The following is a 12295-nucleotide window of genomic DNA, read 5'->3' as shown; positions in this document are numbered from 1 at the left end:
AAAGATATTCTTTTGATCTAATGTGACTAAAATGGAGTTTACATGACGATTTATGAAATCATGAGTTTATTTATGCATTTAAATAAATTTTATGATTCTTAGTGCTTTTTCCATAATAATTTATTATGAACAAAATGCAATAAAGAACAATGCTATGGATCAAAGTGCTAAAAACATGCGCAAAAAATCTGAGATATCAATAAAAGGAACTTAAAATACAAAAAAGAAGAAAAGAAAAAAGGAATTGAGCTTACAAATGGCAAACGGGAGGCATAGAATTATACATGCTGGTGAGCAGATTCTTTGTTCTGACTTTTCTCTTCACTTTGAGATTCTTTCTTCCCAATGGCATTACTTGATACAAAACGGCATGCAAAGAAATTAAAATACAACAAATTAACAACTTCAAGTGCAGCAATGGTGAAATAGAAGTAGTCAAGGGTATCCTTGTTAAGGTCAGTGCCACCAAGCCATGGTGCTTTGGCATACTTTTTCGTTAAGCCATGAATAATATTAACAAGAGCTGAGTTTATGTAGCTTGAAATTGATAAACTGAGGAAAAAGACTGCCCCAGAAACAGTCCTCATTGATTCAGGCAACTGTGTAGTTAAGAATTCCATCACGGCAACCGCAGCAAATCCTTCTGTCAAACCCGAAAAAGAAAATTGTGGTACAAGTACTAAAATACTTATAGGTGATTCAAATGAACCATGTTGCAGTGCTGATAGCCTACGCTTTCTCTCAACAAAGCCAGCTACCAATAAGCTGAGAATTGCCATTAGAATGCCGATAGTAATCCTCTGTCTCATTGTCAATCTTATCTTTTTTCCTGTCATTTTCTGTGATAGAGGTACAAAAACACGCTCATAAAAGAAGATCCATGTTGAAAGTGTAAGCATTGATATTAGTCCCATCCAGCCTGGTGGAACATTAAAACTTCCGAATCTTTTATTAGTCTGAATTGCTTGAAGGATCCCAATTGTATTCTGCTGGTCCATTGCTAGGAAGCAAAATATTCCGGTTATCCAAACCGGGAACATTGCGACTAGCAGTTTTAGTTGTTCCACTTGTAGCAAACTGCATAGTCTCCAGCCATTCTTGGCCTTCCCGTCGTCGTCTAATTCACTTGAATCAACTATCACCGCAGCCTTATCGAGGCATCTGAATCTATTTGTGTGAGGGAGCTTTGTTGTTTTTGATTCTGTTTCTGATTGTGTTAAAGGAGGATCATAGAGTGAGTTTCCAGAGGCTTGTCCAAGATTTACTTTTCGCTTTCTACAGGAAGCTGTGATCACTTTGGCCATGTCAACAAAAACACTTCCTTGTGGGTTCTTGATTATATATGTGTGATAACCGATCAAGAAAACGAATATGGAGAGGAAAAAGCAGCCGGTCGGAATGGCAAAGCCGAGAATCCAGCTGACATTAGTCTGAATGTAGACAACAGCGGTGAGGGCTACAACAAGAGCGACAGTAAATGAGAAGTACCACCAATTGAAGAAGCTCTCAAGTTGTGATTTCCCCTTAGGCGTAGTGGTGTCAAATTGGTCAGCCCCAAAGGCAATGTTGCAGGGTCTAATTCCCCCTGATCCGATGGCTAGCAATGCAAGACCCGCATAGAGAATGCTAAGCTGCCAACCTTCAGGCTGGGGGCATTGAGCTCCTGTGCAATCCGGCGGCCTTAGTTCAGGTATACTTGCTGTCAAAGTCATTATTCCCATTCCCTGTTGATTGAAATGCACAGAATCCATAAATTCATCCACAATCATGTGATAAAGGTTACCCATGATAACAATAATTTTCATTCAATATGAAAACTTGTCCCGTTCCAGATTATAATATATTTGCATCAAAAACATAAAAAAAATCTTAAACTAATTAAGGCTCTAGAAATGAGGCAATATATGTTTACCAGAAATGAGGCAATGGAGCCATAAAGAAGAGTCCGGAACCTGCCCAGGTACGTATCAGAAAGCAAAGCCCCAGGAATTGCCGTAAGGCTTGAGGAACCACCCCAAATACTGACCACATTAACCAAAAGTATACCATCCATGTTGTATTTTGTACGTAAATACACCGTCATATTCGCAATCAAGCTCATGGAAGCCAACTTTTCGAAGGTTTCGTTCCCTAACAAAACAACCCATCAAAATCATTCTATATAAACTCCAGTGAAAACGTTATGTTCGAAACCATGAATTAAATGTTAATTGCAGAATGAATCAAGGAATTTACCAAGAATATATTTGATGGACCTCCATCCTCCTTTAGGTCTTTGAGAATCAGGAGGAGGGGAGCGAGAGTTTTGATCTACTAATGTTGAATGAATCTCATTCTCCATCTCTCTCCTCCTCCTCCCCTATTTCTTCCAAATGTCAAATGATGTTACAAAAAGTTTTTATATGATTTTTAAGGTGACATTTCTGTTTGGAACAGCTGAGGTTTCGTGAAACCTGCGACCTCTCTTTTTTCAGGACCTGAGGTGTAACATTTTAATTAAGAACTGTTATAACTGCTGTGTGGTTACATGTTATATGTCGTAAAGTCATTTAATTCTTGGATTGAATATATCACATTCTTCTATTTTTATAAAAGTTTACATGCAGTATGTTCTCTTCTTGTTACATTAAAATTGATAAATTATCATAATCAATTAATTAGTTCTCATGTGTATAAGAGCGCGTTTGGCAGGTCGTATTTACTATTTACATTCTACTCTATTGCATTAATATACTGTTATTATAAAAACCCATGTTTGGCTGCACAGTTACATTGCACTATATTGAGAAGATGGTTAATACAATAAAAGGAGTATAAAATAATTCCATAGGGAATAAGGTTTAGGCTTTATTGCATTAAAATACTATTCATATTTTAAATTTAATCATTTTACTTTTATTATTCAATAATTTATAATAAATTTAAATTTATTAAATATTAATTTATGTTTATATGAAATAAAATTTAATTTAAATAATAATATAAAATATCAATAAACCTAAATATTTAATAAATAAATGATAATATATTATATTACTTTTACTACATAAAATCATCTAACTTATTTTACTTTAAATATGTAAAGAGTATTTTAATTATTTAATCATTTGTTATTTGCTAAAATGCTAAATTTAAAAATAAATTTAAATTAAATAATTATATTCAATATTAAGTAATAAAAAATAATTTATAATTAAATTGAAATTTTAATATTATATTGTATTATATAATATTATATATTTTATTTTATTTGTATTTATAATATTATAATCTTCTATTATTTGATAATAGGATATTATGAAATTATTTTATGTTATAAAAATTAATATATAAAAATAATTATTTAATAATTAATTTGAAAAATTATTAGTATAACACTAAAATATTTAAAAAAATTCAAATTAATTTAATTTTAATTTTAATATAAACAATATCACAATATAATATTATATATATATATATATAATACAGTTCATAATAGACCAAGCATTATATTATATCACAACTTAATACAATACACCATGATGCAATACAATTAATATAAGGCAACGCCATACAGTGCGAGAAACTCCTATTAACGTAATGACTCAGTGAATATTATTATTATACCATGTCAATTGTCGTCAGTAGTAACGTGCCTACAGTTAAACTAACCGTCACAACTGATCCCTTTAATCTGCCAATTTTTTTCATGATTTTACTGGACTGCTTGGTTTACTTCTCCACACATTAATTACATTAGCAGGATAATAAAATCAGCTACTCTAAAAAATTTAGAAGAAGAAAAATATTCTCTTTGTGTGAGGCCATAAAACCAATTAAACCAATGGAGGAAAGAATAAATTGAGGGTAATCATCCTTTTGCATATGCAAAATAAATCTTATGATGGAGACATTCTCACATGAGTAATGATAAGAGTTACTCAAACCTTTTTTTTTATTTTATATTAACTGATATAACATAATTCGATTAATTAAAATAAATAACTCTTCGTCTCACATGACTTAGAGTGCGTTTGAAATTGAAGTTAGACAGTTATAACTTAAAAGGTACAACACTAAACTAACTGTTGTAACTTATAATTGCAAGGTATACTGATAAAATTTTTCACTTGTATGATAAAAAATATATTATATCTTTAATAATTTTATCAAAATAATTATTTAAAATTTATGTTGACTACATATTACTAATTTTTGTTTCATAATTATAATTTTTTTTTTGTACAACAACTATAACTTAAAAGATATAACACCTCAATCCCAAACACACCCTTATTTTTATTATTTCGTACTTTCATTCGTAAATGCCATCGAAACAAAAATCAAGAATTCAATTTGTTCCATATAATTGAGAAGGTGAACTTCCTCACTGGTGCTCTAGTAGCAGAAACAAATACAAAATTTCTCCGGCAGAACAAGCCACAATAAAAAACTTATAATGGTGGCAGCTTCTCCCTCTGCCAGTGCCTGTGAATTTACACAAGCAACAGTTCAATTTAAGGATTTTTAAACATCCAATTGACTTTTAGAGAAAACTAATGAGTCTTCCTCAATTCAATTTAAGCAGTCAGTTATTGCACCCCACTCCATCTGGCCCAATCCACAAACTGCATTCCGCCGTAAATGTTGTTGGCAAATCGCACTCCAACTGTGAAAGCCATTGCAACGGGTGGAACCTGCTTCGCCAAGGGTGATGCTTCTACCAAACGTTCCAGTCCATTGATGACTTGATAACGGGTATTTGAAGAAACTGCAAGAAAAACACCTGCAAGTTTGGAGAGGAAGGAGATTCAGTTAGGAAAGAAAGTTGACTCCAAATAGGGTGAGAGCATGAATAAATAAGCAAGCATACCCCAAAGAGCTGCACTTTTCAGAAGAGGTGGCACGGGTATGTCCTCTTCTGATTTATTTATGCTCCTGAGATAGAAAGATACAATGAGCCATTGAATTCAAGAAGACAGAAAGATGTAAAGTTAACAATAAGCTGTCACTTCATTACAGAAAAATACCATAGCAGCTCAGTTTCTGTAAAATATACAAATATAATCATAAGGCATGACACGTGAAATTCCAAACTATCATACATACTAATTTAGAGCTATACCATCTCAGCATCAAGATGGAAACTCAAAGTCACTAAACTACAACGAGATAAATAGTTGTAGCAATAACATGGCAATTCTTCTACTTTCTAATACTGAGTCTTGGCAGGAATATAGTAGTACAGTTTAGCATAATTTTACACTGGCAATAGCAAGCATATCCTTTATCGATTTGTTGAATAATATTTGTTTTTATTGATGGTTTCCTTGTTTTCAAAAGAAGTTGTCATGTATCAATAGAACAAGAACGTATTGTAATTACTTTAGCAGTTATTAGCACGAATTTCAATGGTTCTCTGATCAGACAAAGTTTTGTCAATAAAAATGAAAAGTCATCTGGAAGAACCTCTTAAGAGGCAAATATCACGCTGTACTCACAGGGCAACAAAAGGATTTTTGAATAGTGAAAGGGAATATCCATTCAAATGACTTGTTAAATATCAGAGCAAGAATAAGGTGATACAGGAAAGATCTAAAAAGATAGTAGAAGCAAACCTCTTGGCAGTCATTATTACATTTGCAATGCCTTGGCCTATAATACCACATCCAAACCCAACTGATCCGTACAAAATACCCTGAAAACATAATATGTAAATTAATAATGACACCCTAACAATATGTCCACTATAGATCAGTCGACATACATGCCAATCTGACCTTAAAAAAATATGTTGCAATTCTCTGGTTCACAGAAAATCTACACCCTGGCCTTTCAGCTTCAAATACGCTGCAAAAAAAATGATCACTTCAGAAACTGAACTAGTATTGAAACATATTACTAGGCAACCTAACCATGTCAGGACACAAGAGGATTGAAGATAAGACTAATTGTTATAAGCATGAACTATTAACCTGCTGGGAAGAGCTCCATAAGCATGTTGGATGCGTCCAAGGAATCCTTTAGAAACAGATGGTTGCCCAATGCGCACATAAGGTGCCAACATACCAACCAAAGCAATGTTAACCACCACACCAACCAAAAGATCTGCAACATACAACTCAAATTCTGCCCAGAAGTCTTTGCCCCTCTTTTGAACTTCCGCAAGTGTAGCACAACAAGAATCAATGACAATCTGCATCAAGTAAATACCAGTAAGTATCCAGATAAATACTGGCAATAAAATCCACAATACAAGTGCTCTTTGACATTACACAGCTCCAACAGGATGAGTAATTTCTTTCTTTCTTCCATATATTTGTTCTTAGCAGATCATATTCCCCAAACAATTAATACTCGAGCAATCATATTAATGCACGGGTTGGTGGAAACATAAAATAATTTCAAAAATAAACCACAAAAAAATGTTCTACCACTCGGTTACAAACACAGTTTGCATGAAGAATATATCAAAACAAGGTCAACAAACCTCAGTTCCAATCTTGAAAAGGAAAGATGGATCAGCCAACATTCTGTTTCGCAGCATGGCCCATGACTTCATCAGAAATCCCAAAGGCCAGCTCGACCCCTAAAGCCGAAACATCAGGTCAAAGCAATCACAAAAACAAATAGAAAATGCGCATATAATTCAAACTCTTGAAATTTAAGTACCTGCAGGTCAAAATATCGAAGTAGAAGCAACTTGCGAATCCCCACACTCTTGGCAGCCTCAAACATATCTGAAGGAAGACTAGCCCCTCGAGCTTCCACCTCTTTCATAACCTCCTCAAATTTCATAATGGGTCCGAATTCCCTCTCTTCGTAATCATTTTGTTCGCTGTCATCCCCATTTCCTCCCCCACTGCCTCCTCCTCCTCCTCCTCCTCCTCCTCCACCGTTGTTAAATCTCCCATTTCCACCATTACCATCACTACCAGTTTTTATCTCATAATCATTCTCCAAAACTTTTACATCCTTTCCTACACCACCAACATTTCCTTCCTTTCTTTCTACACTTGAAGCCACACCAGATTGTAGCTCAGCTGATGACTCTGACATATTACTACTCATCGCAACAAGCCGCATCTGTTTTCCTTTCACAGAGACATGTGGCAAATACACCTCTTTTACAAACTTTTTGAATCTAACCTTACAAAAAACCGAACTCTGACTCCATATCTTCCCCAAAACGACCTCGTTTCCCACATTCACAACGTGAGATAATCCTCCAAAACCCGATACACAACCAGCCATGCTTGCTTCTCCAATATTTGAACTCAGAGAAAAAGGCAAGTCGACGAATAAAGATTCAATTCTTCCCTACGACACAATAAACAGAAATCTAATAAAAAATGAAAAATAAACTTTTTTTCTTTTTTAAAGTGGACTTTGAGTGAACTGAGGCTGTTTTTTGTTTGATTGCTGGAAATGATTCTCTTTTTTTATTTTTTATTTTTATTTTAGGGTTTAAAATGGAGGCGGCGCAGCGACTCAGAGCGCAAGTGATTCGCCCTAAATAAAGAGACAGATGTTAGCGTTTGGGTTTCTCTGGCTTTCGAGCTTCTGTGAGAGTGAGAGTGAGCGTGAGGGGAGTTGTTAACCTGTTACGAAGTATCAAGTGTTGTGTTCTGTTGTGGCGCTACTTCCATGTTTACTATGTTTTGCTGTTTTTACATTTGTTTTCACTTGACATTGTTGTCTTGTCGTCGCACGTGCGGACATCTGTAGGGTTCTGCTAAATTGCGCACCATGTGCAAACGGACAAGTGAGAATTCTGCGCGTTGCTTATTGTAGCCCCGAACGGCGAACGCCAGTGACAGTGGACTTTCTTTGAGTAAAAAAGGTCAGCCCCAACTCGACAGCAAGACAACAAAAGGTCCACAACCATGGTCCTCGAATTGCTTTTTTTTAAAAAAAAAAAAAAAATCTTTTTCATAGTTGTGATGGTCAAATTATTTTTTAATATTATTGTCGACATGTCCAGTTAATGCTTTTTTGACCATAATAGCTATTATATTGACAAGTTGATGGTGTCAATTTCTAACACGTGAGTAAGGTGTTGGTTTGTTTTTTCTCATTTGAATGAGTGAAAAAAGAAAAAAAAAAAAGAAAAGAAGAGTATAAGCCGCAAAGTCGTTTCATGCTCGAGTTTCATACATTAATAATCCAATAAACAAGCAGTACAGTAAAGTGTAATGAGGGTAAAAAGTTCAGGAGTCCAATTACTAATACATTGAAATTACTCATCAATCACTAATGCTCTCATCTTGGCTTGATTCATGATCATGTGCTGTGAGAAGCTTCACCACTTTGCTCATTGGAGGCCTTGTATCACGATTTTCTGCAACGCAAAGGAGAGCAACTTTCACCATTCTGTCAAGCTTCTCCCTGTCGTACACATCGTTCAATCTTGGATCAATTATTTTCTCTAATCCTTCTTGTTCCATCTGCTTAGCCACCCATTGCACCAAATGGTTGCAGTAACTACTATCCGAAACAGAAGCTGAAAGATAGTCAGAAGCGCTTTTCCCAGTCAGTAGCTCCAACAGAACAATGCCGTAGCTGTAAACATCTGCTTTTGCATCAATCTTCAGGTTCATCATCCACTCAGGAGCCAAGTATCCCCTCGTTCCACGCACTCGCGAAAACTTTGTGTCATGCCTTTCCTTGAATAGCTTTGATAGACCAAAATCTGCCACTTTTGGTTCAAACTGATCATCCAGTAGTATGTTTTGAGGCTTCACATCACAGTGCAGAACCCACTCTAAACATTCTTCATGTAAATACGACAAGCCCTTTGCTGTTCCTACCGCAATGTTGTATCTTTGATCCCATTGTAATATGCTGGCTGTGCCTGGATCATTGAACAATAGTTTATCCAATGAACCATTCTCAACATACTCGTAGACTAACAGCTTGTGCTCATTCTCAGCGCAGAACCCCTGCAGTTTGACCAAATTCCTGTGATTGATCCTCCCAATGATGCTAACCTCTGCCCAAAATTCTGCATCTCCTTGCAAGACGCCTTCTAGTCTCTTAACAGCAACAACTCTTTCGTCGTCAAGGACCCCCCTGAAAACGCTCCCGAAACCACCCTTTCCAACCTCTTGTTTGAAGTTCCTTGTCGCCCTTTTGAGCTCTGCATAAGTGAACCGTTTGAAGCCCAAGGCAAGTACGATGCAACCCAGATTGGCCAATTCCTCATGAACGTGCCTTCTGAAAACATACCACCATCCTAAAGAAATGAAGACCGTTTCAATGACTGCAAACGAGCCCGCAAGTGAAATTAAATACTTCATGTACCGGTTCTTAGTGGGTTTTTCTCCATTAGCATTATCACCTCCAAGAACGACTGCTGCTGCTGAGCAGTTCAAATAATTTATCCTTGCCATTTCGAGTTCTGCGGAAGAGTTAATTTTTCCTCTGGGAATCTTGATATGCATACTGACATATTTACCGGGCATATTGTGACCATTCAGGAGATTGCCTTTAGGAAAACATTCTCCTTGTCCATCTGTTGAATATCCAAATCCCTTGCATTTGCAATCACTTAGACATCGATTCCTGCATTCTTGTAAGGAAATGCCAATGCCATAGGTGACTAAGTCATATCCATAGTAATCTGTGTTAGGAAGCTCCATGAAGTCCAATTCATTTCGATCACAAGACAGATTAAACAGAGGAGAGCAGCCCTTGATCCAATCTGAAGGATCATTTCTTCTGAAACCATTAGGGCAAATGCAAGTTTTTTGCCGTGGGCGGTTAACACATATACCATTTGGACCGCACAATCCATGAACCGTGCAATTATCTAAGCCAGCAGGCAACCATGAGATTTTCCATAGCCTGGTTGGCTCATCGAAGCTATATAATCTCAGGATTCCATCGTAATCTAATGTTAATCTCCTTTTTGGACCAACTCCATAGTCGGATGCATTGAATTTGAACGTATCACTTGATCTAAACAGTCCACTAGCATTTACATATGCTCGTCTAGAGCTATTGTAAGGCGTTCTTCCATTTAAAAATACTGTAAACGCTGAGTTTGGCCAGTAGATACTTGATATTAAAGGACCATTAAAGATGAGATCCAAAATGTTATTGTCATCAAATTTCAAGTTATAGAATCCTGATAAGTATGTACCTGGACTTCTCATGGAGACCAAGGTTGTATTCTTGGTAAGCAGCTGAGATGGAAGCAGTGTATCTGTAGGGGAATCAAAACTCTTCCAGATGGTTGTATTGGCTTCATTGACCAATACTAAATTTCCCGTTTCAAGAAGCTGTGCTTGGACACCTTCATCTGTGAATGTGTTGGTTGACCAAACGACAGAACTATCTTTATCAGTCAAGGCCAGGTTTCCATTTCTTTGAAGGGTTAGCTTGGAACGTTTTCCATTAACTGGCCGGTCTCTGTTGGCCATCCAAACCACAGTTCTGTTGACAGAGTTTGTGAACCAGATTGAGTAACAGTATGCATTCGTGCCAACCTTGTAAAATCCACTAGAGAATGTACCATTTGGTGAAACCAGGAAATCATTCTCTTTTTCAACAGCCAAGGAGTTTCCACGGGTTAATCTCGGTATCCCCTGAGACCATGCTTGAGACCATGCCACAGTTGGTGCAAGTATCAGCAGAACGAACAAACAAGGAAATCCCATTTTTGGATTCTGGAAGAGATATAATAGATCCAGGCTAATGTTTCTGGTTTCTGAAGTTCGGTAAAGGAAAATGAGAGTGCTTGTCTTGTGTCCAAGTGTTGAAATATATGCAGACGAAATTTTATTTTCTGACCAAATAGCAAGTGGCTATTGCATTATCATTTTTAGCCCATAATTCTTGCAAGTTGCAACTGGCTTTGGCATTCAATGAAAAAAATGGACCCCATCTACTTTCCTGTTTTGTTCCCTCTATTCAGAATTGGAGGCTTCATTTTATTTATAATTTGATTCGAAAACATGGGGTCGGTGATTGATTGACCACTATTAACCAACTTATTTATGAAACAACTGTTTAAATCTTCAAGAGCCTTTTGCTATGACTCTGTGTATCAATAATGCAATGCTAATGCATCAATTATACATGTCTATCCACATGGGTCGGTGATTGATTCTGCCAAGATATATGACACGATTACGATTTCATCCTAATTAAGTGAATCAATTACTTGATAATCCTTTAGTAGATTATGTGGTTTGATCACGATTATATATTATGTCAATCTCTCTGTTATTTACACAGTAATAGCTTCTCATCTAAAAGGTGTAAAGAAAACAATATTGATAGATGAAATATTAAAAACATTATGCCAATATAAGAAATAAGATGTTTTTAAAAAATAATTATTTAATAAATTTATCGAATTATTAATTTATCAGTCACCCGAAGTTGGGAAGGACAAAAACTATTATTTAATCGAAATTGTCAATTTATCGAGTATGAATTTAATATTCTAGTATACTTATTTGTCGACTACCTATTTTTTAAATTCTTCTTGGCAGATGCCATTGTGTTGTTTGAAGTTTTCTGACTGTCGATGGTCAATTTATCTCTACCTAATCCTCCTTCACTGGGAAGTGGTATTCCTTGCCAATCAAAACAAAACTACAAGTAGACTTGAAACCTTATTTGTTATCAGATATTTATTCCTTTGATTGGATGAAATGCTAATAACTTTATGTTCACGGGGACTCCAAATAGCCAAAAAACATTGATTTTGATTCCGTCTCCTTTTCTTTCGTTGTTTTTCCTTTTTCTTTTGGATTTCGCATTTCTTTGGACAGTAGTTCCCAGGTTTCTTCCATATCTATTCGAAATAAGTACATGTTTCTCTTCTATTGATGATATTTCATCATATAATCAAATGAAAATTGTTTCATTCTAAAATATTAGTGAAGGCAAATATTAACCATTCTATTATTAATTCTTATATCACTTGTAGATATGCCATCAGTTGATTTTACATATTTAAATTGTTCTTGTCGTGAAGGCACCAAAAAAAAAAAAAAAAAGCTCAAATGGAATTGTGATCGTCTGTAATGTGAATTTCAAACTCAGTTTCACATTCTAAAATGGACTACTGAATTCATTGTTGGTCTTTTGCTTCGATCTTCTTCCACATGGATATCCCAATTCCAATCAAAGTTGCAGCCTGGTTCATGTTAAAATTTCCTTTCAATCTTGGATCCACTATTTCCTCTATCCATGCTTCCTCTCCATATAGAATTTTCTTTTTCACTTCCTTGACAAATCTTTTCAACTCTGCTTCCTGCCCTTCACCATCCTCTTACCACCCAGTTTGAAAGCTGAATTC

The 12295-nt window shown here is 35.7% G+C and overlaps 3 protein-coding genes across 3 annotated transcripts; all 3 read right to left on the bottom strand.

Moving 5' to 3' along the window:
- Window positions 1-196: 196 nt before the first annotated feature.
- Window positions 197-2400, bottom strand: LOC102606963 (protein NRT1/ PTR FAMILY 2.8-like). The gene is made up of 3 exons (XM_025100167.2): window positions 2236-2400; window positions 1913-2130; window positions 197-1724 (listed from the first exon to the last, which is right to left on the bottom strand). Exons 1-3 carry the CDS (start codon window positions 2339-2341, stop codon window positions 279-281), a joined length of 1770 nt encoding a protein of 589 aa, XP_024955935.1. The 5' UTR covers window positions 2342-2400; the 3' UTR covers window positions 197-278.
- Window positions 2401-4257: 1857 nt separating this feature from the next.
- LOC102616798 (protein RETICULATA, chloroplastic) lies at window positions 4258-7646 on the bottom strand. The gene is made up of 7 exons (XM_006480830.4): window positions 6655-7646; window positions 6473-6571; window positions 5958-6178; window positions 5763-5832; window positions 5601-5680; window positions 4856-4920; window positions 4258-4768 (listed from the first exon to the last, which is right to left on the bottom strand). Exons 1-7 carry the CDS (start codon window positions 7234-7236, stop codon window positions 4575-4577), a joined length of 1311 nt encoding a protein of 436 aa, XP_006480893.1. The 5' UTR covers window positions 7237-7646; the 3' UTR covers window positions 4258-4574.
- Window positions 7647-8112: 466 nt separating this feature from the next.
- LOC107177452 (putative receptor protein kinase ZmPK1) lies at window positions 8113-10825 on the bottom strand. Its single transcript, XM_015531226.3, has one exon. The coding sequence runs from the start codon at window positions 10641-10643 to the stop codon at window positions 8229-8231; it is 2415 nt and encodes an 804-aa protein (XP_015386712.1). The 5' UTR covers window positions 10644-10825; the 3' UTR covers window positions 8113-8228.
- Window positions 10826-12295: the final 1470 nt, after the last annotated feature.

The sequence above is a fragment of the Citrus sinensis genome, chromosome 6 (assembly GCF_022201045.2).
Source record: "Citrus sinensis cultivar Valencia sweet orange chromosome 6, DVS_A1.0, whole genome shotgun sequence".
Taxonomy (NCBI): domain Eukaryota; kingdom Viridiplantae; phylum Streptophyta; class Magnoliopsida; order Sapindales; family Rutaceae; genus Citrus; species Citrus sinensis.
This window is presented reverse-complemented; position numbering and strand designations above follow the sequence as displayed.